Here is a 26,757-nt window from a genome sequence, read left to right on the forward strand (position 1 = left end):
TTTTGCTGCCACTCCACACACAGAATATCTTGAACTCAACAGACTTCACATTTCTCAGGGTAAACTGAATTTTAACATTCCCAAGTATCTTGTTTTCCTAAAATGTTGTCCCCACCCCACCTCACCCCTGACCAAACACACAGTTTATATCACACAATTCTAAAAATGAAAATCTTCATAAGGACAGAGAACTTGAAAAATGGCATAATTTAAGTGTCAACATCACATGATTAACATATTTGAAAATATTAACAGTGATTTATTTTACACAGTGAATTATCTAAACTATAAGGCTCTTTAGTCTATTCAATAAAAAAATTATTCACTTTAAGCAAGGCTGATCAAGCACAGAACCAGACTTCTCTGAGTAGACTGTCTTTCTGGGTACACACCATGTGCCAAAAGGGTGCTGCACCATACATCAAAAACCCAGGACTATGCACAGGACAGTCCTTGCTTATTCCTTAAATAGCCAGAATCCTTACTCCTGATAGCTACAAACACTTGTTTAGATGGACGTATAGAGAGGGGATAATGAACCAAATCCAGGCTTCTGCTCTCATTGTCCTAACTCTAAGGTGACTGATGCTGATAAGAGATTACAGTGCTAGAAACCTATTCAGCAGATGCAAGGGCAGAAAATCTGTGCATCAAAGTTCAATTCTTTACATTAATAATTACAAATGCATTATAAAACCCATTTTGTCATTTTCTGATTTATTGAAACAAACAATCCTGTATGTTTCATATTTTAAAAAAAGCTAGATATTTGCAAGACAAAATCTGTATATTGTAAAAATGTTTTCCTTTAGAATGAATTCCCTGCTGACCTTTACAGGCCATTCATCAATATCAATACTGGTTAGGCAGAGGGCTACAAAAAAAACAACAAAAAAACAAACCCAAAAAAGAGCAAAAACAGTAACATTGTGTGGTGATCATTTTCAGGCTAAATGTTGACTGGACCAGAAACAAAACAGACACAACACCTTTGAATGCGTACAGTGAAACAAATATGAAACACTGATTGCAATCCAGCCTATTTCCTTAATTGTGTAAGAAGGCTTATGCATGCCCAGTGGGGATCTACATTTTTTCCAATAGTAGCCTCCTTACTGTATTGCAAACTGCTCTGTTTTTTAAATTTTATATATATAAATAGAAAAAATAAACATTCAAAGTTAACATAGAAACATAAAACCAGCAACTGACATCCATAAATGAGCACATATAAATCATACATAAACCATGCGTAAATCATATCTGTCTATCTAAAGCAAAAGCTTCAGTATACAGAAACAATAACACTCACAACATTTCCATACAAATATTTTCTTTGGGGTATTTTCAGTTTCACAGCGAATTTCTCTCACAGCACCCAAAATAAAGTGATTATGTCTGCATGTCTTGCCTGTATCTCTGAACTGTAAATAATTGCGATATAATGATCCCATGACATTTTTTTCTACAACAGCCATTAGTTTATGGTGGCTTTGGATTTTTCCAAGTCTGAACAATCAACATCACACCACTTTCGACGATCTGCCAAAACTTAAAAGCAGCTTGGGATGTGGCATAAAGGGGCTGCTGAAAAACAGAAAGCCCTGCTGAGATCCTAGAGTTAAACTAAAGATTCTTGGGTGTGAGGCAAAAAAAAGTTCTTTGCTCTTTATGAACACTATAATTTTTTTTGCTGTTTTTCCTTACATTAATAATCATCACAAGGATTAAAAATAAGTAAGTTGTATATCTTGTCAAGTTGAAGGTCAGTGAGTCCAAAGGCTTATCTTGATATAAACAGTCAGTTAATTAGAACTGCAGTTTAGAAACCTCCCAAAATTAATTCATTCCAAAGGTATGTTGCATAAGTGTGACTTGAAATGGCGTCTTTTCCCAGTCAGATATCAAGCAGGTCCTCACCACTTTCATCACTCTCCACAGTAAGTTGTCTTGTCCACCATTTCTTGACTTCTGATCCACAAGAGGCCACATCTGACATGGGATTCATCTTGCACACGACAGACTTCATAGTTGTACGGCCACCAAACCGTAAATTGACTGAAGACACTGAATGGCTTATTGGCTTTGGGGCTAGGGAATTAAACAGAAGACTACTTACTGCTGCAAATACATTACTATCTTACTCTCTTATCTAGAATAGTGAGGATGCTTTCATACACACTAAAAGCTTTTCACACATAAAAAATGCATTTGAAACTCTCAAATGCTACATTATGCATTTATATTGCATTCTACAGTATAGAAGAGGAGAGCAAATGTTAAAATCTCAGATTTATTCTAGCTACATTAGGTTTCACATTATAAATGTGGAAAAAAGTAACAACTCTACTACTGAGTCTGAGAAAATGCCCTGAACTGGTCTACCTAAAACAGCCCAAACCTGTAGTTTTGGCACACTAAAGAAACTTTATGCACCCAGCACAACATTGAATCTTATGCTTAACTTAAGTTACTGTTTGTCTTAAAGCAGCCGCTTACATACAAAGTCTACTCAGGTCCATAATGCTCAGGCGTTTAAAGGACCAATTATTTCATCTTCCTACTTTCTCTACTGACTTCCATTGACAGAGGCTCTGTTGGAATAGGGTACTCCCTAACTACTTGTCTTAAAATATATTTTGTTGAATTATTTATTCTAATATATCTGGATGCTTCAGTTAGGTCTATTGGGTTGTGGTAGTTTGTTTGTTTTTTACTTCCATATGGACTTGAGATGTCACCCTTTCCTGTGGCAGCATAATCCTAGGCAGCACAGAGTTATAACATTTTTCCTGAGGAATCAGCATGGGTGGCTTTGGATCATATCTATTGTATTATTGATCACTATATTTGGAGTTGGGAAATAAATACATCCTTTTCTCTTATCCCTAGAACTTGGGGGTTTCTTGCTTCTCCTGTAGCATGTGATTTGGTTTGCTTACTTGATAAATCTGGAACAACTACTTTCTATTTAGCATAACTGGGGCCAGGACTGTGTAGGGCACTGTTCTTCATCCTTGGGTCTACAGATGTTGCTGGACTACAACTCCCATCATCCCCAGACAGCATGGTCAATGATCAGGGATGTGTTGTAGTTCATCAAGAACAGTGGTGTAGGGGGATGGATGGATGGATGGATAGTCTGTGTGGATGAAGTAGATAGCCAGTGCTTTTGTGTGTGTGTGTGAGACGGTACTCATTGGTACTGGTATTCACAATCCTTCTATCAGGATATGAGTACTGGTACCTCATTTTTTACCAACAGAAGCACTGGATATTGCTATTTGTTCTCTTCAGTTTTGTGATTCCACACTAATTCGAAACATTTATTTCCAAACTGTGCTCCTGGGAATCCAGGGAAGTTTCTCAGGGAATCCTCAAAGAAAAAGATCAGTTAGGCTGACAAGCTCCCAAGAAAGATAGCCATTATTGATCTTATAAGGAAATGCAGACACAGGAGAAACTGCCTTGGTTTGCATGGGACACCAGATAGACCTAACAGAACTGTATAGAACCAGAAGTGGACCCAAGAAGGTGATCTCAAATTCTCCACAATAAACAAAGATTCTGTTGATAATGCACATGGGTCCCAAAGGACATCAACTGATGTGGAAAATGTACCCTAGGTGCAGTAGGTGTGAAAACTACTGCTGTATATTACTCCAGTGAGGACGGAACAGAATAGGAGACAGGTCTCTGTCCATCTGCTGTCTCTTTGGCATGAATGCCCCCTTATGGTAATTTTATCATTAAATAGCATTCCAAGTTTAATTTGCCAAGTCCATTTGGAATTCACTTTGTATCATTTATGACGATTTTCACCTACCTGATGGCAAACGCCATTGTCCAAACTTTCGCTGAGGTTTACCAGTATCAGTAGAATCTTGCCGATACCCACCTCTGTCAGAAAGTGTTGGACTAAGCAGCTGCTGTTGACTACTTGTCTGAATAGAACAAAAAAGGAAAAATACATTAATATACCTTTACGTGCATAGTATTTGAAACTTTTTAAAAAAAGGGAACAAAGCCTTTTTGTTACTGATCCTTATTTTGTTGGTTGTGATTCACTAGAAAGAACTGAAATGATCATAGCTAGAATGATTTCAGGATACTTTATTCTAGGAGACAATGGGTTTGAATCTTAGTCACACTCATGCTGTTCACAGGAGGCTAATGAAGTAAAGGCTGGCTGGATCTGATCCTTGTCATACCACATGGTGTATGTTGTGGAATGGAGATATCTAACCAGATCACTGGGAAAATGCAAAAGTGAAACCGCAGGCGAAGAAAAGGAGGAGAAAAACAACTATAGGCTTAGTTTGCTTGGCTCAGGATATCAAGACAACACTCTTCACAATGCAATTGCTGTGGCTGTCAAAGATGTATTTAGCAGGAAGTTGTGGGGTCTGCCCCTTTAAGCATGTACTCTTGACCTGAGTGTGTACCCAGCTCTAGCGTATTCCAAAGAAGCTCTGCACAGGCACAGTTTTCATATATTTGTGCCTGCACAGAGAACATGAAGAATGAGTTATCTTAACACTTCCAGACCCATTGGTTTAAACCAGCATTTTGAGAATAGGGACTCGGGCAAAACTATACCTCAGGCTGTGTACTGTTATCCTGGTTATTAGCATTCATATCTTCACTTGGTTGTGTTGTCTCAATGCTTGGTGGATTTAGAAAACGGCTAAGCTCTTGTTGTTGACTCTCTCGGAGACTATGGATAATACTGCATGACTGTTGCTGTTTCTATAAGGAGATAATAAGTATTCTTCAAAAAAAAAATTGCTCCTGTTTGTTCTACATTCTCTTTATATTTGTACAGTTACTGGACTCCCTCTGCAGTCATTTTCATAAGGCTACATATACTATTTAATCATTGGTTTTTAAATTAGACATTAAATAAAATTTAACAAAATGATAATGGAAACTCCTTTAGATAACTATAAAGTGCGACTTTCATGTTGTACCATTTGTATATTAATTACACTGTATGCAAATATGCATAATGGATATATCCAAACTCTAAATATAATCCATATTAGCTAGAAAGATGAAGCTTTATATAGTTATTTGTAAGATATAGGAAGTATTGGGATAGAATCCATACCAGAGAATTTTTTAGAAGGGCACATTTCCCACTTTCCTTTACCAACTTGAAAGTAAAGCATTTATTGCTTCAATGAATACAAATCTGGAAAATTAATGGGAGGGGTTCTTCCAAAATTTGAGAGTATGTCCTTCTCCAGACTGGGAGACAACATAGTTTTTAAGGGATCTCTACCAAATTTCACACGAGTGTGTTCTTTTTACAAATATTTATTTGAGGAGTGTCAGTGTTTTAAGCCATTGTTATTAACAACAACAAATAAATATTCCTGAAGAATTTAAAACAGCATTTCCCAGAGTTGTCATGTTTAGAGGCTTCATGCATGCTGAGAAGCCTTTTCTGCAAACAGGAATCAGGTGAGGCTTAGCCCTCACCCTCCTAATTCTTTGGCAACTTGAAAAGTTTAGGGAAATGCAGAGAGGCAGGGGAAACAGGGAAGGCTGACACAGGTGGGAGGGCTGCTACCAAGCCGTTATAAGCCAAGTCAAACTTGGAGCAGGATTTGGCTTGCCTCATAATAGCGTGGGGATTTTCAAACTGGGAGTGCTTCCATCACTAATTGCTATGGTAATATTCCAGAACTCCTTACAAGTACCTGACCAATAGAGGCCAATAGGTTTCACTGTTCTATGGAGTCCAGATATACCTTAATACTACTTTAAATAACCTTCTGCCACCACCCACTGATTTACAGAGAGCAATAGGTCTCTCCATTTATTGGCTGTGTAATTCACAGCCAGCATGTGGGGCAAGATCTGATAAACTAGAATTCCTCTACACCAGAGCACTCTCACAAATTTAAAAATCAGTATGTATATGATTTTTATTAATGGGAAACAACAATCAGAATAGTCATTTAATAAAGTATAACTATTTATTATCCTAACCTAGTATACTTGACTATCCAAACCCCAAGCCTTTTACCAATGCCCCCATTCTCTCTCTCTCTGATCAAACACACTTCTCATTTCATGTTTCACTGTTTTTTTTAAACTCTGTCCTTCTCAACTGAGTCTCTCCACCTGTCATTCACTTTGAACACATTCACACCATACATTCATTCCACTATGATTCCACTTTACACAGTCATTCTTAAACAGCTTCTTCCAAAGAACTTGGGAAGGGTAGTTTATAAAGGGTGCTGAAAGTTGATAGGAGACCCCTATTCCCTTCAGATAGCTACAATTCCCAGAGTTCTCTGGGAAGAGGGACTGACCATTAAACCACTCAGAACTGTAGCTCCATGCTTTCTGATTTTCCTTTGTTAAACTTACTGCTCTAATGCGCTTCAAGCACTTCTTCAACCACATGCGTATGGTCTGTTTGGCTACTTCTTCTTCTATGGTGTATTCCAATTGTTCCCTAGCAAGCAGTTCTTCCAGCTGAAGACTCTTTCTGATATCAACAGATCTATATGAGAGCATGCTAGAAGGAATGTATAATAACAAGGTTATTTTAAAGTTATGTATCTAGGGAAAATAATATTGGATTTTGAAAATCAAGTGTTTATTTTGCTCTTAAAGGGTCATCGGATGACCCTGGAACCCACTGATAATTATAAAAGTGGTGAAGACATTATACAGCCACCCCATTATAGAGAAGTGTGTGTATGATGAAAACAGGTTTCTGCGCACAAATATGATTAAATGGGGGGCACTTTCAAAATCCTGCACCAGCGGTTATGCATCACTTAATGTGATTGGAATTCTCTGCTTTGACAAAACAGATTGGCTTGTAGGTGAGTACAGGGAGGAGTCAGTGGGCCCAGTTACAGCCATGAACTCTGCTACTTCCTGGACTAGAGCCAGCTCTTATCACAAGCACAGTAGTTCCCTGGTTTGGTGTATTCCTAACAGAAAAAAGTTCTTTCTTCTGTTGAAGTAGCAATTATTATATGCTAAAGTTGTCTCTGTTAATAATAAAACACTCTTATGATATGTTATCTGATCACTTTCACACAGCCAAATGTCATTTGAAAGTTGCAGTTATTACATGATGAATATAGTAGTATGAATTGACCCTGTAAATACATTTTAGGAAAAGCAGCTTTGAGTAAAATCTAATATGCTCCTAAATTAATATTTTCTATAATCAGTATAAGCATGACTATATTGCTACTCTGTGTTGTAATTTAGACAAAATATTTGCAATGAAGCTATAATCGATTTAGTGTGCCATGCAATGTACCTCAGTACATCATGGAACGTTACATCTCCCCCATTATGCAGCCTCTCCATTTCATAGCACATGTGCTTGAACAAAAGTTTGTCCTTGTCCAGATCCACTTCCAATCTTCCACGCAGCAACCTCAGCAAAAACTTGACTCGGAAAGTTGGAATCACTCCCTGGGAAAGAAGGCACAACTTGTCAACATAGGGTTGTATCCAGCGCTGTGTGCACAAAGTTGCCTTGCTCAACAGAACTTCCCTTTCCTCTCCTCCCCACATGCCCTCAAAATGTGCTCTGAATGGTTCTCCAAGGAAGCAGATTTTGAGGGTGCACAGGGGCCTGCACGGGAGGGGAGAGAAGGAGAAAGGTATGCTGTGCAAGCAGAAGTCTGCTGTTCTAGCAGAACAGCAGCATTGGGTATGACCCATGGAGGTGTTCATCCAAATCTTTTACTCTTATAAGTCACTGTAAGTCAGGGGTGGCACTCCAGATTTTATTCGACTCCAACTTCAAACTGCCCAGGCATCAAGGCCATTGGTCAGGAAAAATGGGAGTGTAGCCAATCAATATCTGGAACACCACAGGTTCCCCGTCTCTACTGTAAGTCCATTCATGCTGCTGAAGCTCCATTGTGCTTGAGCATACAGACTGAAAGGAACTGACTTTGGAAAAGACTCCTTTACTACTCCCATTAAGTGCAATGAGAGCAGCCATTTAGTTCTGTTTTGGAAAACTGCATTTACTTGTCCTTTCTAGTAGTTAATTAGCAGAGCAGCAACTGAATGAAATTTGTAGAATTAGGCTGAAACCTCTTACCTCCCTTTTATCATCAACCATGTTCCATATAATTTGGAAATGTCTAAGATCATTATAACTTAAGAGTTGGTCCTCCTCCGTGGAATAAAACAGTGAAAAATTTTCCACAATTATAGCTACAGGAAACACAAACATTAAACGTTGTATAAGACCATTCAAATTACATGTGCATTAATAATAACAGAGTTCATTAAGAAATTCACTTATATTCATGATGGAAAAAATGTACAAATATGTAATATGGCAATATTTACTTTAATATGTTTGCCAATATTTCCACATATAATGCAATATATATTCATATGAGACAATTTAATCTATCATTATTCACTAGAATCCAATATGCTTCAACCTAAAATTTGGAAATGTTCCACTGACTTCAGTGAACATTGAGCAAACTCAAGAAAGGCAAGCTAAAAAGCATAATGGGCTTTCCCAAGCCTACTAGTACGCTCTTTTCATTTAATACTAAATGGGAATTATTTGTCTTCCCAATGACACCTATTTACAAGATAGCTTTCTTACTAAAATATATTTGCTCCTATATTGCTAAAGAAATAACTTTACATGAAAAAAAAACCCTGAAGGTTGAAATTGTGCAGCTACAAAATGGCAGCTAGGTCTTCCAAACATTCAACAAGGTTATTTTACTGAGAGAGTTCAAAAACTGGGTATGCTGACCTTTCTTAAACATAGCACTCATGTTTAAGGGAGCCCGTTCTCCACTATGAACTCTCATTGTGTGCTACAATACTGTGGTGAGATTCTTCTCCAAGTACATTTGCTTTCTGAGACACAACCACAAGGTTCCCATGACGGCACCTCCCCTCTCTTCTGAGAGAGTTCCACGAGGCCAGCTCTTTGGAATTGTTCATACAGTAGGACCCCGCTTTTCGGCAGCCCGATTTTCGGCATTCCACTAATACGGCGGTTTTCAATTTGAGTAAGGCCCGACTCATACGGCGCTTGTTCTGCTTTTATGATGTTTTTGGGTGTCGGGCACCATTCTGTTGACGGAGTTCCACTTTTTGGTGGGTTTTGCTTTTAGGCGGGGGTCTGGAACGTAACCCGCCATATGAGTGGGGCCCTACCGTATTCATAAGGCTTCTAGGTCTTTGTGGTTTTGTTTTGGATTCCAAAAAGTGACACTATGTTTCATTTTTCAGTTAGATGATGATTGCATGCATCATGATCAGCAGGTAAGGCCTTGTTGGTGGTACAACCACTGGTGGCTGCCCTGTTGGTGTTGACCCATGACAGGGCATTTTCACTGGCAGTTCCCCACTTGTGGAACCCTTCCCTGGTGAGGTGTATCTGTATTATTGATCTTCAGGAGGCATTTGAAAACATTCCTGTTTACTCAAGCACTTGATGGCTGAAGGAGACTGTTCCTGGCAATGCGGAAATCGTTGGATGAAAGAACGTTTCTAACCGCATCTGTTTTTAGAATGCTTTAACTGTCTTTAGAATGCTTTTTAAAAATTTGTTTTGTTGATATGGTTGCCGCCGTGGGCTCCTTCAAAAGGATGGGCAGAATATACATTAAATAAATAATAATTAATAATAATGTTGCTATCTCAATTATTATATTTATGGATTTGTGTTATGAACAACTTTGAGGGCCTCAAGGGACTGATGGGTAATATATATATTATATATTTCTCTCAGGTGCAGGGAACCTTTGGCCCTCCAGATGTTGCTGAACTGCAACTCCTATCATCCCTGGCCATTGGCCATGCTTGCTGGGGCTGATGAGAGTTGTAGTTCAGCAACATCTGGAGGGTCACACCTGACACATATACACATATAATAAATATTAAATATATATAAAGTCTATTTCTAATGCCATATGCTATGGCTGTGACTTACCAACAAGCAAATTTAGCATTATGTATGCAATGATGACATAAAATGAACAGAAATACATAAGAGCACCAGCGTAGTTTCCACAATCTGTCTTCCAGTATGTGCTGTTATCTGGTGTACAAAAAGGAGGTTGAACCTTACAAGGAAAATAATTAATTAATTTAAAGGCATATGACTGTATTTTTTGCAACTAACCAACATATGCACATACATACACTTAAAAGTATATATCACAATTAGGGAACAATAATGGCATTAACATGCCAGCAAGAGCAGCAATAGTAACAACACTCTAAAGCTTGTGCTAGATCAAGAGTGAGGGCCACACTAGATGCAACAGTGGCAGAGCCATGTGTTTAAAAGATAGATCTACCCCAGTGATGTAGGAAGAGTGACAAGGAGCTCCGTTGTTAACAGCTAAAGGGGTGCACTAGTGCAGAGTACATAGCCTCCCTCCCTGTCCACTGCATACCTCCCTATCACCCCTTAAGTATTTTTCTTTTGTCCAAGCTGAACATATTGCCAAACCATTATTAAAGATGGAAAATAATCTATTTTGTCTACCTTATTTGTAAGTTTAGTAAACATCTATCAAGCCCAGAAATACTTTGTTCACATATGATTTGCAGTTATAACAGCGGGTGGTCAGAGATAAATGCAGTACTAGCTCTGTAAACTAGCATTACACACATTTGAGATGCACGGGCAGCTAAGACTATGCAGAGAATTATATAATGTTTTGGCACTGATTGCAGCTTACGCAATACTGGATGTAAAGGGTAACAAGTATTTATCAGCTAACAATATAGTCAATAAAACAGAAAATTGTATTTTTCCTCTCTAGCAATTAATATCAAGATGGGAATATTTAGATTGGCAGAATGCATGCATACTTGCTGATATTTTCCCTGCACTTAAAAGTCTGTGCATTTATTCTTATAACATGTTGAAAAAACAAATGAGAGTTTGTGTGAAGGATAGCTCATTTTGCTGAAAACACAGCATTGTTAAGTCACAAAGCTAGGCTGTTAGATATGCAGTAGCTTCAGTATTTATGTCTGTTTCAGAAGTGTGTTCAATTTACCATGCAGTCATGCATTATCTTGTTCCAGTCTTCCCCAGTGACTATTCTGAAGAGTACAGTAATGGCCTTACCAGCTGATGAAAAGTTGGCATGCCTGTTTTTAAGCAAACAAAAAATCTTGTTCAGTGTATTACAAATGAAAGTCAGCATTAAAAATGTTAGAGCGATAAGACCTCTTCCCTCCTCCCCTACTTGACTAGTCCTAAGCATTAGCACACTACAGTGTACTGACTATTATTTACAATGGGAGGTCAGATTATGCCTCCTATATAGTAATCCAGCTAAAATAATTTTGCCCTGGCCTGCAAATTATTCCTACTGCACAAAACAATATGGATACATTTATTTGGAATGAGAGCCAAACAATACAATTGCTGCATGCATTTGTGTGTCCATAACTATAGTGCAGAAGCATGGATATCTGATACTTAGCACAGAATCTAATTTCTTGAGATTCTCAGCAATTCAACAAGCAGCTGTAGCTCTAGCACAGTAATATCACAACAAAAAGCTGTAGCTCTAATATAGTAATACCACAACATCAATTACTTTCTGATGAGTAAGAAATGTCATACCTGTTGATATTCTCTCCATATTTTACAGTGCCAAATAAAACTACTCCAGCAAAAGCATAGCAAAGCAACAGTAGGAACATCCCTACTATGATGAAAAAGCTCTTGTACATGCTAACAACCACTGTCAGAAGCAGCATCTTCAGGGTCACCTAAAAAATATAAAGAAAGCAATGGAAAATAATGTTCAGAAACAGAAATAGGGTATAATAGTGATGCAACTGAGTAATACTAGAAGCCTATTGCTGGTTATATTCACAAAAGAAACAAATTGGCTGATTAGTTCCAATCATATGTGACATTCAGCCCCTACCATTTACTGTTTTATGACCCTCATTATATCCTTAGGATTGCAGGCCACAATGCTCCAGTGACAGTAGAAGTAACAACAACTGAAAGAATTAGTAACAATAATTCTGCTTCTATACAGCTATAAAAGTACAACAGCCCAGTTAGGGTCTAGAATTAATACACAACAGCCCTGTGCTCCCTGACCCACCAAACTGAGCCCTCCAAACCTATCTTCCTGCATGCCTTCTCATTAGCCCTCCTTTCCTCAATCCTCACATCATTTGCCCCTTTCTCAGGTTACTGATTCTTGGTCTATTTTTGGCTCGCTTACTATTCTGCATTCTTCCTTCTGCCTCTTTATTCTAGGTTCTCCTCCCTTAGTTTCTAGGACCTCTTCCCAGTCATCAGCCTTTCCCACAAAACATATGCCCCTAGGGCATATGTGAGATTTTAATCTGAGCCAAACCAAACTGCTAACTTCTGTCAGCTTCATTTCTTGAGCAGTAGGAATGTTCATGCACATGCCACCGCAGTTCATCCGATTCTTGTCAGAAGGGTCACTGCTACAAGTGCAACACAACACAGCATTTTTCTTCTAGATCAGGGGTGGGGAACTAGATTCAGCCAGTGGGGCAGATCCTGACCTTCCACAACCCCCATGGGCAATTTTGATATGTGGGCGTGACCATCCATCCATTAGTCATCTGACATTACCATGACACCAGATGAAGCATTTTCCTTTGCCCACGTGGTTTAAAATCTGCTTCCTTTACCTGGGTGGTTTGATTTCAAACTGTGGGGGCAAAGGCACAGGGGGTTACAGGCACTGATGACCAGCTGACTGGCAGCATCTGCAAACTCTGCTTCTTTTGCCAGGGTTGCTTTAAACCAAACCATACAGGAAAAGACATAAGGGTTTGCAGGCATTATCTACAATACCTACTTTTGCCAGGGAGCATTGTCATAAGCCTACCACACACCTGGTATCATAAATGACATCAGATATAGGGCAGGAAAATATGGCTTGGAGACAATGGACTTGTAGCCAAATTAGTACCTCTGCCAGGCCTAATTAGGCTTGCAGACTGGAGGTTCTCCACCATATGGAGCAGGGATGGTGAACTGGATCTGGCCAGAAGACTCCTTAACCTCTCACAGGCCAAGTTTGACAGGTAGGTGTTTGCCACCCACCTGTCAATCATCTGATAACACAATGACATCAGGTGTTGTTTTTGCCCTTCATGTGTCTTGGCTCCTTTCACAGTGCTATCTTGTGCAACGCTTTGCAGAGAAGTTTGCCTGTACCGCCAATCAGCTTTGGCTGACCCAGATTTTTTTCTGTCCCATACCGATGTCTTATATGTCAAACATAGGGCAGCTGGTTGTGGTTTGGCCAAAATAGCCTTGCATGCCAAACTAGACCCCCTCTGGGCATATTAGGCCTGTGGTCTTGAGGTTCTCCACCACTGTTCTAGCCAGAGCAGGTGTGGGGAACCTTTGGCTCTCCAGTTGTTGTTGGACTCCATCTCTTATCAGCTCCAGCAAGCATGGCCAACAGCCAGAGATGATGGAAGCTGTAGTTCAGCAGCATCTGGAAAGCCAAAGGTTCCCTATCCTTGAGGCAGAGGGTGGAGTTAAAACCACTGACACTGGATGTGTCTCTTGTGGTTTGAAAGTAGTAAATGTGGAGTAAATAAGACTATTCCCAAGAAGTAAAATGTTTTGTTCACTAAAGAATGTCCAACTGAGTACAGGAATGAGCTTAGGTCGAAACACACTGTGTTATTGCATTGGTCTAATCTATGTACTTATTTGCACCTTTTTTAAACAAGAGGAAATACTAGTATAGTTTGCACCACCAATACATGGATTATTATATGAAATGTCAAAAGCACATGAATTTCTTATTTATTCATGAACCACAGAGAGATGATTAAAGCTACAGCAGGAAAGGAAGAGAATATCCCCCCATTGCCCTATTCCATCTAGCAATTGCTACACTCTTTCTCAGTTCTTCATTACACCTGGGAAAATGAGAAATGCAAAGTGTAATGAAGCAGCAAACATTCAAAAGAAAAAAAATATGTAGGAAAAGCTATTGCTTTCTCTAGAAAGCAATTTAAAATGGTGGCAAAGAAAAAGGTGTAAAATGGTGACCAAAAAAACCATGGTAAAGTGATCACATTTAGCATTTCTATCACACATTTGTTCCATACTTGAATATTTTTATTCAGTTGCAAAATATGAGGTGGGGTGCCACCTCTGTGCTACCTTTCTGGGTGCGGTGGCACTACTGCCTGTCTGGACTGAGATGGGGCATGGCAGCAAAGGCTGGGGTGGCAGTGGGCAAAGGTGCATGCGCATCTGTGCCCAATGCTAAGCCAGTGCTCCCCCGCCATACAAAAAATACTGAAAAAAATTAAGCAGTAAAGCTAGCAAACAAACCACTTTTACTCAATATATGTTATCAAAATGAAAAATTCTAATTTGTACTCACATGTTTCCCACAGATTGAAAAAAACCTGAAGACAATTACACATGCCCCCATCATATATGTGTAAGCATTCTGGAATCCAAACACAAGAGTTGTTTTTGCTCAGTATTGCTTCTTAAAGACACATTCAGATATATAAATTATAATCAGTGTTTAAAGGACTAAAAAATCCCACAACAATTTCTAGATGTACAGTTTAATTATTCATGTCTTCATTATTATTCATTGGGACTACTGGACAGTAATAATTTAAGAACATGAGGCTATAAGAAGAACTCTGCTCATCAGTCCAAAGCTCCATCTAGTTTGGACTATGCTTCTCTCTCTCTCTCTCTCTCTCTCTCTCTCTCTGTGTGTGTGTGTGTGTGTGTGTACGTGTGTATTTAACTTGCTCATAAGTGGGATCTGGGCCCTCAGGAAAGCTATCAGAACACCACTCTCTGAAAAATGAAATTACCATAAATGCCAGGTGTTCAGGGTGGTGTTGGAGGATATTGGTGAGTTTATGGCTGCCTACTTGACTGAATTACAGTATTGGCCATAATTACAAGAACTTCCCTCTGACTATTCTGTGATACTATGGACAGGCTACATTAGGAAAAATGAGTATCAGAACTCATTTTTTTTCCATGCAAAAAACTCCCCCACCCTCTACCAGCATCCCAGAGCTACTTATAGAAGTAGATGCCTCTGCCAAGGTTCTGTTATTCTTATTTTTTGTATTTGTAAGTCTTTTTAAATGAAGAGAGAAAGGGTTATAAAAGTTCTATGTGACATATTCTGAAGACACACATAAAGGTTGAAAAATCAATCAGCTGGAACTTACAGTTAGGGCAAAGTGGAGTATCACCCATATGACACCTAAAGATGTCACCAAGAGATCGTAGCGATTTCTTCTGCTCTGCCAAAACCCAGCAGGTGACATAGCAATAATTTTCATGGTAACCTATAGGAAATTAATGTACATGTTATTTCTCGGTGAAGCATCATTCATCATGTCCCTCCACCTGTAAAATATTTCGATAGTATTCAAAGTGGGGGCTATTGGTAAATCAATATGAATCTTTACAGGTTAAAAAGTAAAAATATAGATTGATGTCCAAAAGCAAAGTTGTTAGAAGAAGCAATGATAAAATATTATTAACAGGAGAGAGATTATCTCTGTTTTAGTGTTTGGCAGAACTTCATGGATTGTGATATATTCCTAATAATTACCACTTTCTTCACAGGACAGAGAATATCATATAAATTGGCTCCCCCTTACCATCTTTTCAAAATTATTTTGATCCTGGAAGTTTTCTGTCTCCATCCTTTGAAAATGCACTTTGGCACCACAACTAGTGTGATTTAGTCTTGATATTGGATATGTTTGCATATCTGATGTCTTTTGCTTTCCGAAGCAGCAACTGTAGGATGGGATTAGGATAGGGGCTGTGGTAAGGGAGGGGAGTATAACCTTTTGCCCCTGTGCCATGTCCCCAATCTAAATCATCTTCTTGAAAGTGGCTATAAAGTGGAGTTTAAGGCTGTAATTTTATCTTTGTTGTTAACAGCAGCTCTCTGTATGTGTGTGTGATTTGGACTGGGGATGCAACATGGGGATAAAGGAATTAATCACAAGCAGCTCACCGGGTGGAGCCCAGTTTCAAATTACCCTCATGACTGCCCCCTTCAAAAAAAAGATGATGAGAGGAGATTCAAGCACTGAGCTCCCACATGGTATCTAGTTTGATTCTAAGAGACAGGGCTTGAAACCTGAAGTTCCCAGTTCAAATTTTGCCTCTGCTATAAACTTATTAGGTGGCCTTAGGCAAGCCACTATCTCTCAGCCTCTCTGCAATGAGTAACAAAAAATACTGATCTACCAGGGGTATAGTAGGGATTACTGAGATAATGTATTGGAAACTTTTTGAACACTCTATCATGCAATGTTATTATAACTCTTGATTTCCGGCCAGAAAAAAAGATTCATTTCCTTAGATAAGTATTTATCTCTTTCTCTTGGATTAGAACAAAAGAGCAGATTGGTATCTGTAACATCTTCTGGTACTGACATTTATAATTCTTTGAAACAATGCAAAGTACACCAACTAATCTTATTTGGATAAATTATGAAATATATTACCTTACCTCAAGAACAAAAATGAAGGTGAAGACAACGGACATTGCTGCTAAAGGGCCAGTGACTGGGTCCTGATCATCCCACTTAAATAAAAGAAGAAACAGGGCTGTATAAAGCTTTCAGATTTTATTTATTTATTAAATTTATATCCCGCCCTTCCTCCCAGTAGGTGCCCAGGGTGGCATATTTATAAAATTTATAAGATATGTCTACTTTTTTAAAAAAAGGTTTGTTTAAAGTTTTACATTAATCACCACTATTGCTGTATATTCCATGGACACTAGGAATGTGCTAGAATTCCAGCCAATTTGGTTTTGGTACCAAATTTTCCATTAATTTGCTTTTTTGCTATTGTTGTGGATCGGATTTTTATGTAGTGATTTTCCATGGCTATTTCAGAAATGGATTTTTTAAAAAACAAAATCTGCATCTAAAATATTGATATTAATGTTGATATTTCCTTCAATTCATCAACGTTTCCTTTAATTTATCAACATTTTGTTTAAAATATAGATATTTCTTTTAAAATATTGATATTAATATCAATATTTTTCCAAGGGAGGAATGGATAGGTAAAAGCAGTGGCTAGTGGACTAAGAACGAATTCAAATCAATACCAGCCTTTTAGGTCAAAGGATTGCTTTCAAAGCGGCATCGGTCAACGGATCCCATCCCTAATGGACCCTTTGCTTTGCACAAAAAGCTTTATCACATTTTCCCTATTTATATAATCTATTACTTCATAATGCACATAGCAATACCTTAACAGATAACAACACAGACTGGGCCAGGACAAGCACAGCAATGGTCCTCTTAAAAAATGGATGCTGAGTGATATCATACATCTTAGCTCGAAATCCATCATTATCTGGAAACAAAGCAAAACAAAATAACCCACAGTTTAATAAAGTATGTAATAATTTATTTCCTTCTCTATTTTCCTAAATCTTGCCTAGATTACATATATACAGTGATAATATTCTGTGAAATCATTTTAAACACTCTTTCTGAACATGCAATTTCAAATACTGAACATCTGAAGCACAACATTTTGGGCTCCTGCTGGGAGGAAGGACGGGATACTAATTAATTAATTAATTAGTTAATTAATTAATTAATAATTAATTATTATTATTATTAATAATAATAATAATACCCTTTTGCAACAATTTTTGGGTAGATCCTATTTTCACTTTAATATACACAACCTCATAGTGGCCTCATAATTACAATTTTTATTTGAATCCTACATTCCTACAGAATCATGCTGGATTTTAATGAAAGTGAAAGGACCTTGGTACCTGGGCGAGGTGGGAGATGAAGAGGTTGTGCTATCTTCAGTCTACTCTTTAGATCTTCCCATCGCCTCTGATCAACTGTCAGCAAAGCTGTTCCCTAAATGACAAAGAATAATGAATGAATTTTATGTATTTATTTGTTTATTTAACACACATACAGCCTGTTCCATATTAAAGGGCTTGGGGTGAGTAACTGTATACTAATTTTTCTATCCTATCTCTGGTCACCAAAAAGGGATTTGAATAAAAACTTTTTATACTGCTTCCAAAAGACACGAGTCCCCTTCATGTATTTAACAGGAAAATGGAGCCATGCTCCTGCCCCCAGTCCAGTATATCCACTTGCCTAACCTCGGAAGGTGGAAGGATTCAGAGTAGGTCCTCAGTTGATGACTTAAAAGAGCGAGCAGGCTCATTTAGGAGAAGATGGTCCATAAGATAACGAAGTCCCAAGCTGTTAGGGCTTTATAGGTTTACACCAGCACTTTGAATTGGGCCCGGAAATGAATATGAAGCCAATACAATTAATGCAATAGCAGTGTTATGTACACCCTGTGGTGGGCTGTTGCATTTTGTACCAGTTGAAGCTTTTGACCACTCTTCAGAGGTGTACCCAAGCAAAGTGCACTATAGTAGTCTAACCCTAGCGCATTAGAGTACATTATGGTAGTCTAACCCTGGAAATTACTAACAGGGATGGGCAGATCAGTCCACTTCCATGCTGTGTCAATTTGGCATGTGTTCCCATTCCATTTTGCATCTGTCTGTTATTTTTTTTAAAAAAATAATATGACAATTCCTATTTAAATATGTATTAAATATTTAAAATGTATATAAATACACATTTTATCTTAATGTATTTCTAGACATCTTTTATAAACATGTGTTGGTTCCTTTCTTTTTGAGATGAGAACTGTATTGTAAAATTCTGAGAAGAGTGAAATCCAAAGGAAAATTATTTTCCAATATGTGTATTCATTGAAAGTAAAAATTAAGTCAGTTCTCTTTAAAATGTGGAGTGAACAAAATTCTCCTCCATCCCATGCAAGTTATACATGACTGTGGCCAGTCAAATCTCACCAGAAAAGGGTGCAGGTGGCAGACCAGCCTAAGGGCTCCTAGGCATCCTTGCCTTGTATAGCTGCAATATTGTCCAACAACTACATGGCAACATTTAGAAGATTCAATACAATATAAAAATAATTTCATGAGAAATACAAAGCCTGCATTGTTACCTTATTTTCATTGAAATTAGCAATGACAACTCCAACAAAAAGAGTCAGTCCAATCATGCATCCCAGGAATACAAAAACATGGATATAGATGCCATGGATCTGCATAAATAATTTATTAAAAAAGATTATTCATCAGTTGAAATTAAAGGAATTAAAAGTCTGACAAATATTGAGGTTTATACTTACTGGCCCCACACGATGAATGATAACATCTCTGACTTCCACCCATCCCTTTAATGAAAGGACTTCAAATAGTGCCAACATTGCATTCCCAACATTGTCAAAGTTAAAGTTCCGGGGATTGGCCCTGTAATACAGCACAGGAAAGAGTAGCTAAAGTAAATGCAATCATGTTCTTTCCTGTACTGAAAGCACTGATAAATCTCCCAGTAACATTAGTGAGTAATTTTAAGCTAAACGTCTCTGTCTCCCTCTCCCCCCCCATCAGCCATGGTAGCAATCAGATAAATTCCTAGGAATATTTTTCACATTTCTGATTCTCTCTCCCTTAGTTCTCTGGAATAACTAGCTAAATATAAGAGATGACAATCAGAGATAAGAGTGGAACATCTGGAAAAGTTCAATCTATATGTGTCTCCTTAGAAGTAAATGCAGTGTGAATAGGATCCCAGTAGATTTAATGATGTGGACCTCCAGGCTCACATTTAAACCTCACAGCACACTGCCAAGTGCATCAATATGAGGTCCATGTGTCAAACTTGGTTGCATAAATGCTTCTGGAATAAAACTGGAGGACATCAACTTTTCAAAATACAATGCAATAATATATTAATTAACTGCCTAATGCAACTTAAGTGTATTGATATCAGTGGGTCTACTCTGATACTTAGCTGGATACTAGGCTCTATACCAAAGGCACAAGTCTGTACCCTTCTCGATACGGTAAATACCTGTTCTCACACTGGCAAAATAGGTTCTTAACGTTATTAGTGTTGCTGATTAAAGTTGTTAAATTGCCAATACACAGAGACTTGGCTTCTGGGCTTTAAAGCAGGCTGAGAGTATATGATCCTGCAAACACCACAGCATCACTAGCTGCTCACATAACAGTGTATTATTTCATTAGAATAGCATTTTACGTTCTCTTATCCTCATATAATTTCCCACATTAAAATTATTTGCAAAAATGAAACCTAGTTTATTTACTTAATTTATTTAATTTGTTTATTAAATTTATATCCCATCCTTCCTCCCAGGGTGGGAAACACACAAGTGATAATTTTTAAAATTCACAGAATAGAATTAAAGATAATTTGCACATAGAAGAGTTGTATGTTTCTTTATAAGTTTTTCCCTCTCCAGGATAAAATTTATAATGGTATTTTGGAAATAATAGCAAAATGGCCACCTACACTTCCATTTGGAAAGTAAAAATGATTTTTAAACACAGCACAATGGTTGCTTGCACTGTATGTTGAAATGCCATTACTTTCCATGCACCTTCATATGGACTCTATTATTTTGGAGAATTCCCTCCCCCCTCCTGCATTATATATTATGCCTGCAATCCATTGTGTATGAATGGACCAATAATGGGATAACATGTGCGTGTTACATGCTTTCAAGTCAATTATGACTATGGCGACCCTATGAGTGACCTCCAAGAGCATCTCTTATAAACCACCCTGTTCAGATCTTGTAAGTTTAGGTCTATGGCTTCCTTTATGGAATCAATCCATCTCTTTTTGGTCTTCCTCTTTTTCTACTCCCTTCTGTTTTTCCCAGCATTATTGTCTTTTCTAGTGAATCATGTCTTCTCATTATGTGTCCAAAGTATGGACACCCAATTATTTGTCTTTTTTGCAGTGCATGGTATCCGTAAAGCTCTCCTCCTACACCACATTTCAAATGAGTTGATTTTTCTCGTCCACTTTTTTCACTGTCCAACTTTCACATCCATACATAGAGATCGGGAATACCATGGACTGAATGATCCTGACTTTAGTGTTCAGTGATAAATTTTTGCATTTGAGGACCTTTTCTAGTTCTCTCATAGCTATCCTCCCCAGTCCTGACCTTCTTCTGATTTCTTGACTATTGTCTCCATTTTGGTCAATGACTGTGCCAAGGTATTGATAATCTTTGACAAGATCAATGTCCTTATTATCAACTTGGAAGTTACATAAATCTTCTTTTTCATTACTTAAGTCTTCTTGACGTTCAGCTTTACTCTTTAACTTTCATCAGCATTCATTTCAGATCATTACTTGTTTCTGCTAGTAGTATGGTATCGTCTGCATATCTTAAATTATTGATATTTCTCCCTCCAATTTTCACACCTCCTTCATCTGGTCCAAACCCGCCTTCAGAATGATATGTTCTGCATATAGATTAAACAAACAGGGTGAAAAAATACACCTGTCTCACACCCCTTCTGATGGGGAACCTATTGGTTTCTCCATATTCTGTCCTTACAGTGGCCTCTTGTCCAGAGGATAGGTTGTACATCAGAACAATCAGATGCACCCCCACTTCTTTTAAAACATTCCATAGTTTTTTGTGATCTACACAATCAAAGGCTTTGCTGTAATCTATAAAGCACAGGGTGATTTTCTTCTGAAATTCCTTGGTCCATTTCATTATCCAACATATGTTTGCAAAATGATCTCTGGTACCTCTTCCCTTTCTAAATCCAGCTAGGATGTCTGGCATTTCTCACTCCATATATGGTAAGAGCCTTTGTTGTAGAATCTTGAGCATTACTTTACTTGCATGGGATATTAAGGCTATGGTTCGATAATTACTGCATTACCTGGGATCCCCTTTCTTTGGAATTGGGATGTATATTGAACGCTTTCAGTCTGTGGGCCATTGTTTTGTTTTCCATATTTGTTGATAATTTTTTGTCAAAATTTGGACAGATTCAGTCTCAGTAACTTGTAGCAACTCTTCTGGTATGCCATCTATTCCTGGCGATTTATTTCTTCTGGTTCTTCATCATATGGTTTCTCCGTGAATGAACCTGTCATCCTTGCATCTCTTTTATATAATTCTTCAGTGTATTGCTTCCATCTTCCTTTTATTTTATCTTGGTCAGTCAATGTGTTCCCCTGTTGATTATTCAACATCCTTACTCTTGGTTTAAATTTCCCTTTCATTTCTCTAATCTTTTGGAATAGGGCTCTTGTTCTTCCCTTTTTGTTGTCCTCTTCTATTTCTATACAATAACTATTGTAATAGTTCTCTTTCTCCCTACGTACTAGTTGCTGTATTATTGCATTTAGGGTTCTAACCGTGTTTCTATCTCCTTTTGCTTTTGCTTTCCTTCTCTCTTTAACCATTTTCAGAGTTTCTTCAGTCATCCATTGAGGTTTTTCTCTCTTTTTAATTGGAGATATTGTCTTTTTGCATTCTTCCCTGATAATGTCTCTTCAATGGACTTCAATCCATAGTTCTTCTGGTTCACTATCAACTAGGCTTAAAGCCTCAAATTTGTTCCTTATTTGATCTTTATATTCTTCTGGGATTTTATTTAAATTATATTTTGGCATTATGATTGCTTTGTTGTTCTTCTTAACTCTGTTTTTCAATATGACCAGTTCATGATCTGTACCGCAATCTTTATGGAACTTCTCCATCTTCGGCTACCAATTATATAATCAATTTGATTCCTATAGTGACCATTTAGTGATGTCCATGTGCACAGTTGTCTTTTCGGTTGCTCAAAAAATGTGTTTGCAAGAAACAAAGTATTGGTTTCACAGAATTCAGTAAGTCTTTCTCCTGCTTCATTTCCATCTCCTAAGCCCCATTTCGCGACTATTTCTAGTTCTTCTCTGTTCCATACTTTTGCGTTCCAGTCCCCCATGATTATCAGACCATCCTGTTTTGATGACAGGAGAGCATACAGGTATAATATAATAATCTAGAAATTACTCACTCTCGCCTTTAAAATCAAAGGAGCAAATTTCATAACTTCCATTGGAACATCTAACTCTTCTGAAGCTTAGGGATTCTGTCAATAATATGGTTCTAAATCTATCTATGTGGCTGCTGCTTAAAAGCCTACTCCCTCAATGACAAGGCAGAACTAATATATCCGGCATCTCTATTACAGCTTTTATAGCCCTTGAGAACTGCACTGTCTGCCTCAAAACCTTTTATTGTGCCTTGCCTACTTATACTCAGTTCCATCAGCATATACTGCTTAAAAACTTTGCTGGTTTTAACCAACCAGTACCATTATTTTTCACACAATATTACTAAAAATGTGTCCAAGTGGTCTGCTGGTTGTGCGATTTAGCACTAAAATGAAAGTGCAGGAAGGAGCACTTGGAAAAAGAATTACACTAGTAATTACACTTGGAAAAAGAATTACACTAGTGTTGGACTATGACCTGGGAGACCAGGGTTCCAACTGCCATACAGCTGTGAAGCTCACTGGGTGACCTTGGGCCAGTCACTGCCTCTCAGCCTCAGAGGAAGGCAATGGTAAACCACCTCTGAATACCGCTTACCATGAAAACCCTATTCATAGCGTCACCATAAGTTGGAAACAACTTGAAGGCAGTCCATTTCCATTTTTCAGTCCTCAAGCACAACTGTTATTGCACAAAAGATACAATGCATGAACTGGTCATGTGCACGTTTCTATGATCCTTCCCAAGGGATTGGAAGAATCAGGGAAATTGAACAAGTCGCACATGTGTGCAAACATTCAATTCAAACTTGATGTCATTTGTCTAGTGAAATTAATTTCTTCCCCCTATCCCTGCAAAGGAATTTACCGCGAGGCTGAATGTCAGTGTTACACAAATCTGTGTTGCATTTTGTGAAATAACATTTAGACTAGAGGTTCCCAAACTGTGGTTCGTGGATCACCAGGGGTCTGTGAGCTTCATTCAGGTGGTCCACAACATGACCCTATTAAATATTCATATTGATTGTTAATTGCATTTTAATGATTCTTTTATTTCTTATATTGTATTTTATTGTATTACAATTTGAATTCTATGGCATCTTGTACAGCACATAACAATTGCTACAATAGGCAGAAAAATCATTATGTAGTTCACCAAGATCCTCAGTATTGTCAAGTGGCTTGTGGGGGAAAAAAGTGTGGGAACCACTGCTCTAGGTAATCCCTGATTTAGGCAGTGGCATCTGTGTTGCTGATTTCTCTAGGCTATCATCTGACTGAATAAACTCAGTCCACATGTGCCCTGCAAATTCTGGGTAGCTTTTAATCAATGTGCCTGAAATTCTCTTACTGAAGTCACTCCAGTCTATATTCACTGGCAGCCACCTTTTAAATGCAGCAATGTATTTAGGACTCATGATGCTTAAGGGAGACACAGGTTGAAATTGTCTCTCAGCTATGCATCTCATTGAGTGATGTTGGACCAGCCACACACTCTCAGCTTAATTTACCTTATAAAGTTGTTGTGAAGATACTTGGGGAAGAAACCATTTATTCATTTCATTTAGGAATCCTCATGAAACATCCCAAAGCAATTTAACAATAAAAACCACAATAAAACACATATAAATACAATTTCTAGGCCAATGGAGAAAAAGGCTGGGATAACCATCTCCATTTAAAAGGGTTGTTAGAAGAGAAAGACCCTCAGTAGGTAACAAAAAGGCAATAAAGATGTCTCTTGTCTGATATATAATGTGTGCTGCCCAAAGCTCCTTAACAGAAGAGCAGGATACAAAATGTAATGAATAGATATAAGTAACTCTCAGATCCTTTGAATCAGTGATTCCAAAAACTGAATGCATGCATTTCCCCCATTTCCTGCATGTTGTATGATATTGGGCAGCAAAACCTGCAAGCTGATTAGGCTTCTAGCAGGGCACAACGTATGGCTGGTGGGCTGCCTTTGGTGGGCCACAAACTGTGCAGGAGCCTCTGTATGAGAATTACTCCTGCCTGTTATTTCTTTTTTTTAAGCAATAAACAAAACCTACAGTTCTAGTTATCCCTGGTTTCATGTTCTGGTTTGCACAAGTTAACTGTCAAGTGGCTTAGTGTTATAGGGTCCATTGCATACACTAGATTACTAACTAGAATAAAGGCATAGGCCAACATATACTCACCAGACTCGAGGCACCCAAAATCCAGGCTTTTTTTCACCAGGTCTTAATTTTAAATTTAGATTTTTGGATACACTTACATTTATTCGGAATATGCCATGACAGTCTTCCTATCATAAACATAAAATCATTCTCATGAAATAGCACTCTACATACAAACTAAAATATTCCATGTGACAAAACAACAGAAAATTATATCATAAATGAAATGTAAGTATTGCATTTAATTTAATTTATCATCATTCCAATCCAGGCCAGCAAAGGATCTGTGCATAAAAAGTACACTATTTATGATCGGAGGGGGGGGAACCCTATGAAGTCAGCAATCAGAGTTGCATCATGTGTGATGACACTTTCTTGATTGAATAGTTGGCAACATCACCCATTACCAGCACCAATCAACAGCACAATTACCTGGTTGGTGAGGTAGAGGGAATGAATCCAGCCTCCTGCTTTCCCTCAACAACAGCCTTGCTGGCAAAGCTGACAGCATCATCTGCTCAGCAACCACATAGGTACACACTGGATACCCTACTGCTGTGTATGATGGTCTCTACACTAGGACTATAGAACTGGATGATACAGCTCTGTTTCACTGTGGCAATGCAAATCTATGTTGTATTATAAGTAATCTTATGCTGATCTCATGTGATGTATAATTATGTTTTTAATGAAATATTTTAATGAACCAGGTAGCTCAGTAGCAGTGCACCTACTCTGTTTCAAAGATTTGAGGGTTAATCCTAAACATCTCCATTAAGAGGAGTCTCAGTAGATGCTTGAAGGACCCTATTAGACTCTGGAGAGCTGATGCCAGACAATAGTGGGTTATATAGTACAATGGCCGGCACAATATAAAGCAGCTGCATATATATATATATATATTCCCGGGTCCGGCGCAGGTCCGCAATACCTGATGGAACGCCTCTCCCGATATGAAACTACCCGTACACTGCATGCAACATCGAAGGCCCTCCTCCGGGTCCCGACTCATAGAGAGGCTCGGAGGATGACGACAAGATCTAGGGCCTTCTCAGTGGTGGCCCCCGAACTATGGAACAGTCTCTTTGACGAGGTGCGCCTGGCGCCACATTGCTTTCTTTTTGGCGCCAGGTTAAAACGTACCTCTTTTCCCAGGCATTTTAATATATTTTAGTATATTTATAACACTCTGGTATACTAAATTAATTGTGTAATATGTTTTTAGCTTTGAGAATTGTTATTATGCGTGTGGTAATTATTATGTGATTTTATCTTATTGTATTTTTATATTTATGTTGTTCACCGCCCAGAGAGCCGTTGGCTGTGGGTGGTATAGAAACTGAATAAAATAATAAAATAATAATAATATATGTTTGTCTTCGTCAGTCCTCAAATGACTCAAACACCTCCCCACACCCTGCTCCAGAATGGAACCTCAGTAGCCAATGGAAATTTTGCCCTTGTGCAAAGGAAGGAGATGCTCTGAACATGCTGAAGAAAGTGACACTTGTTCTTACCCGTGCAGTAATATGTGGATCATTGCACTTAGCCAGCTTCCCAGCAAAAAGCTGGACTCCAAAGCTTGCAAAAACAAGCATTAATGTCAGTAAAAGAATGGAAACCTGTAGGAATAAATTAAAAGCAGTCAAGCTTTCTTC

The 26,757-nt window shown here is 38.2% G+C and overlaps 1 protein-coding gene across 3 annotated transcripts in view; it reads right to left on the reverse strand.

The window, feature by feature from the left end:
- Positions 1 to 657: 657 nt before the first annotated feature.
- NALCN (sodium leak channel, non-selective) overlaps positions 658 to 26,757 on the reverse strand; it is a 281,346-nt gene continuing 255,246 nt past the window's right edge. For all 3 annotated transcript variants that reach the window (XM_061629379.1, XM_061629378.1, XM_061629380.1), the window contains 18 exons: positions 26,617 to 26,721; positions 25,121 to 25,227; positions 19,244 to 19,364; positions 19,058 to 19,156; positions 17,826 to 17,919; positions 17,286 to 17,392; positions 16,533 to 16,607; positions 15,229 to 15,348; positions 14,406 to 14,474; positions 11,621 to 11,769; positions 11,046 to 11,139; positions 9,965 to 10,097; positions 8,096 to 8,211; positions 7,298 to 7,455; positions 6,385 to 6,535; positions 4,600 to 4,749; positions 3,827 to 3,944; positions 658 to 2,091 (listed from right to left, as the gene is read on the reverse strand). In XM_061629379.1, coding sequence (XP_061485363.1) covers positions 1,898 to 2,091; positions 3,827 to 3,944; positions 4,600 to 4,749; positions 6,385 to 6,535; positions 7,298 to 7,455; positions 8,096 to 8,211; positions 9,965 to 10,097; positions 11,046 to 11,139; positions 11,621 to 11,769; positions 14,406 to 14,474; positions 15,229 to 15,348; positions 16,533 to 16,607; positions 17,286 to 17,392; positions 17,826 to 17,919; positions 19,058 to 19,156; positions 19,244 to 19,364; positions 25,121 to 25,227; positions 26,617 to 26,721 — 2,160 coding nt within the window. In that variant the 3' untranslated portion in view covers positions 658 to 1,897. The remainder of the gene's footprint in view (positions 2,092 to 3,826; positions 3,945 to 4,599; positions 4,750 to 6,384; positions 6,536 to 7,297; positions 7,456 to 8,095; positions 8,212 to 9,964; positions 10,098 to 11,045; positions 11,140 to 11,620; positions 11,770 to 14,405; positions 14,475 to 15,228; positions 15,349 to 16,532; positions 16,608 to 17,285; positions 17,393 to 17,825; positions 17,920 to 19,057; positions 19,157 to 19,243; positions 19,365 to 25,120; positions 25,228 to 26,616; positions 26,722 to 26,757) is intronic.

Source organism: Rhineura floridana, chromosome 5 (assembly GCF_030035675.1).
Source record: "Rhineura floridana isolate rRhiFlo1 chromosome 5, rRhiFlo1.hap2, whole genome shotgun sequence".
Classification (NCBI taxonomy): domain Eukaryota; kingdom Metazoa; phylum Chordata; class Lepidosauria; order Squamata; family Rhineuridae; genus Rhineura; species Rhineura floridana.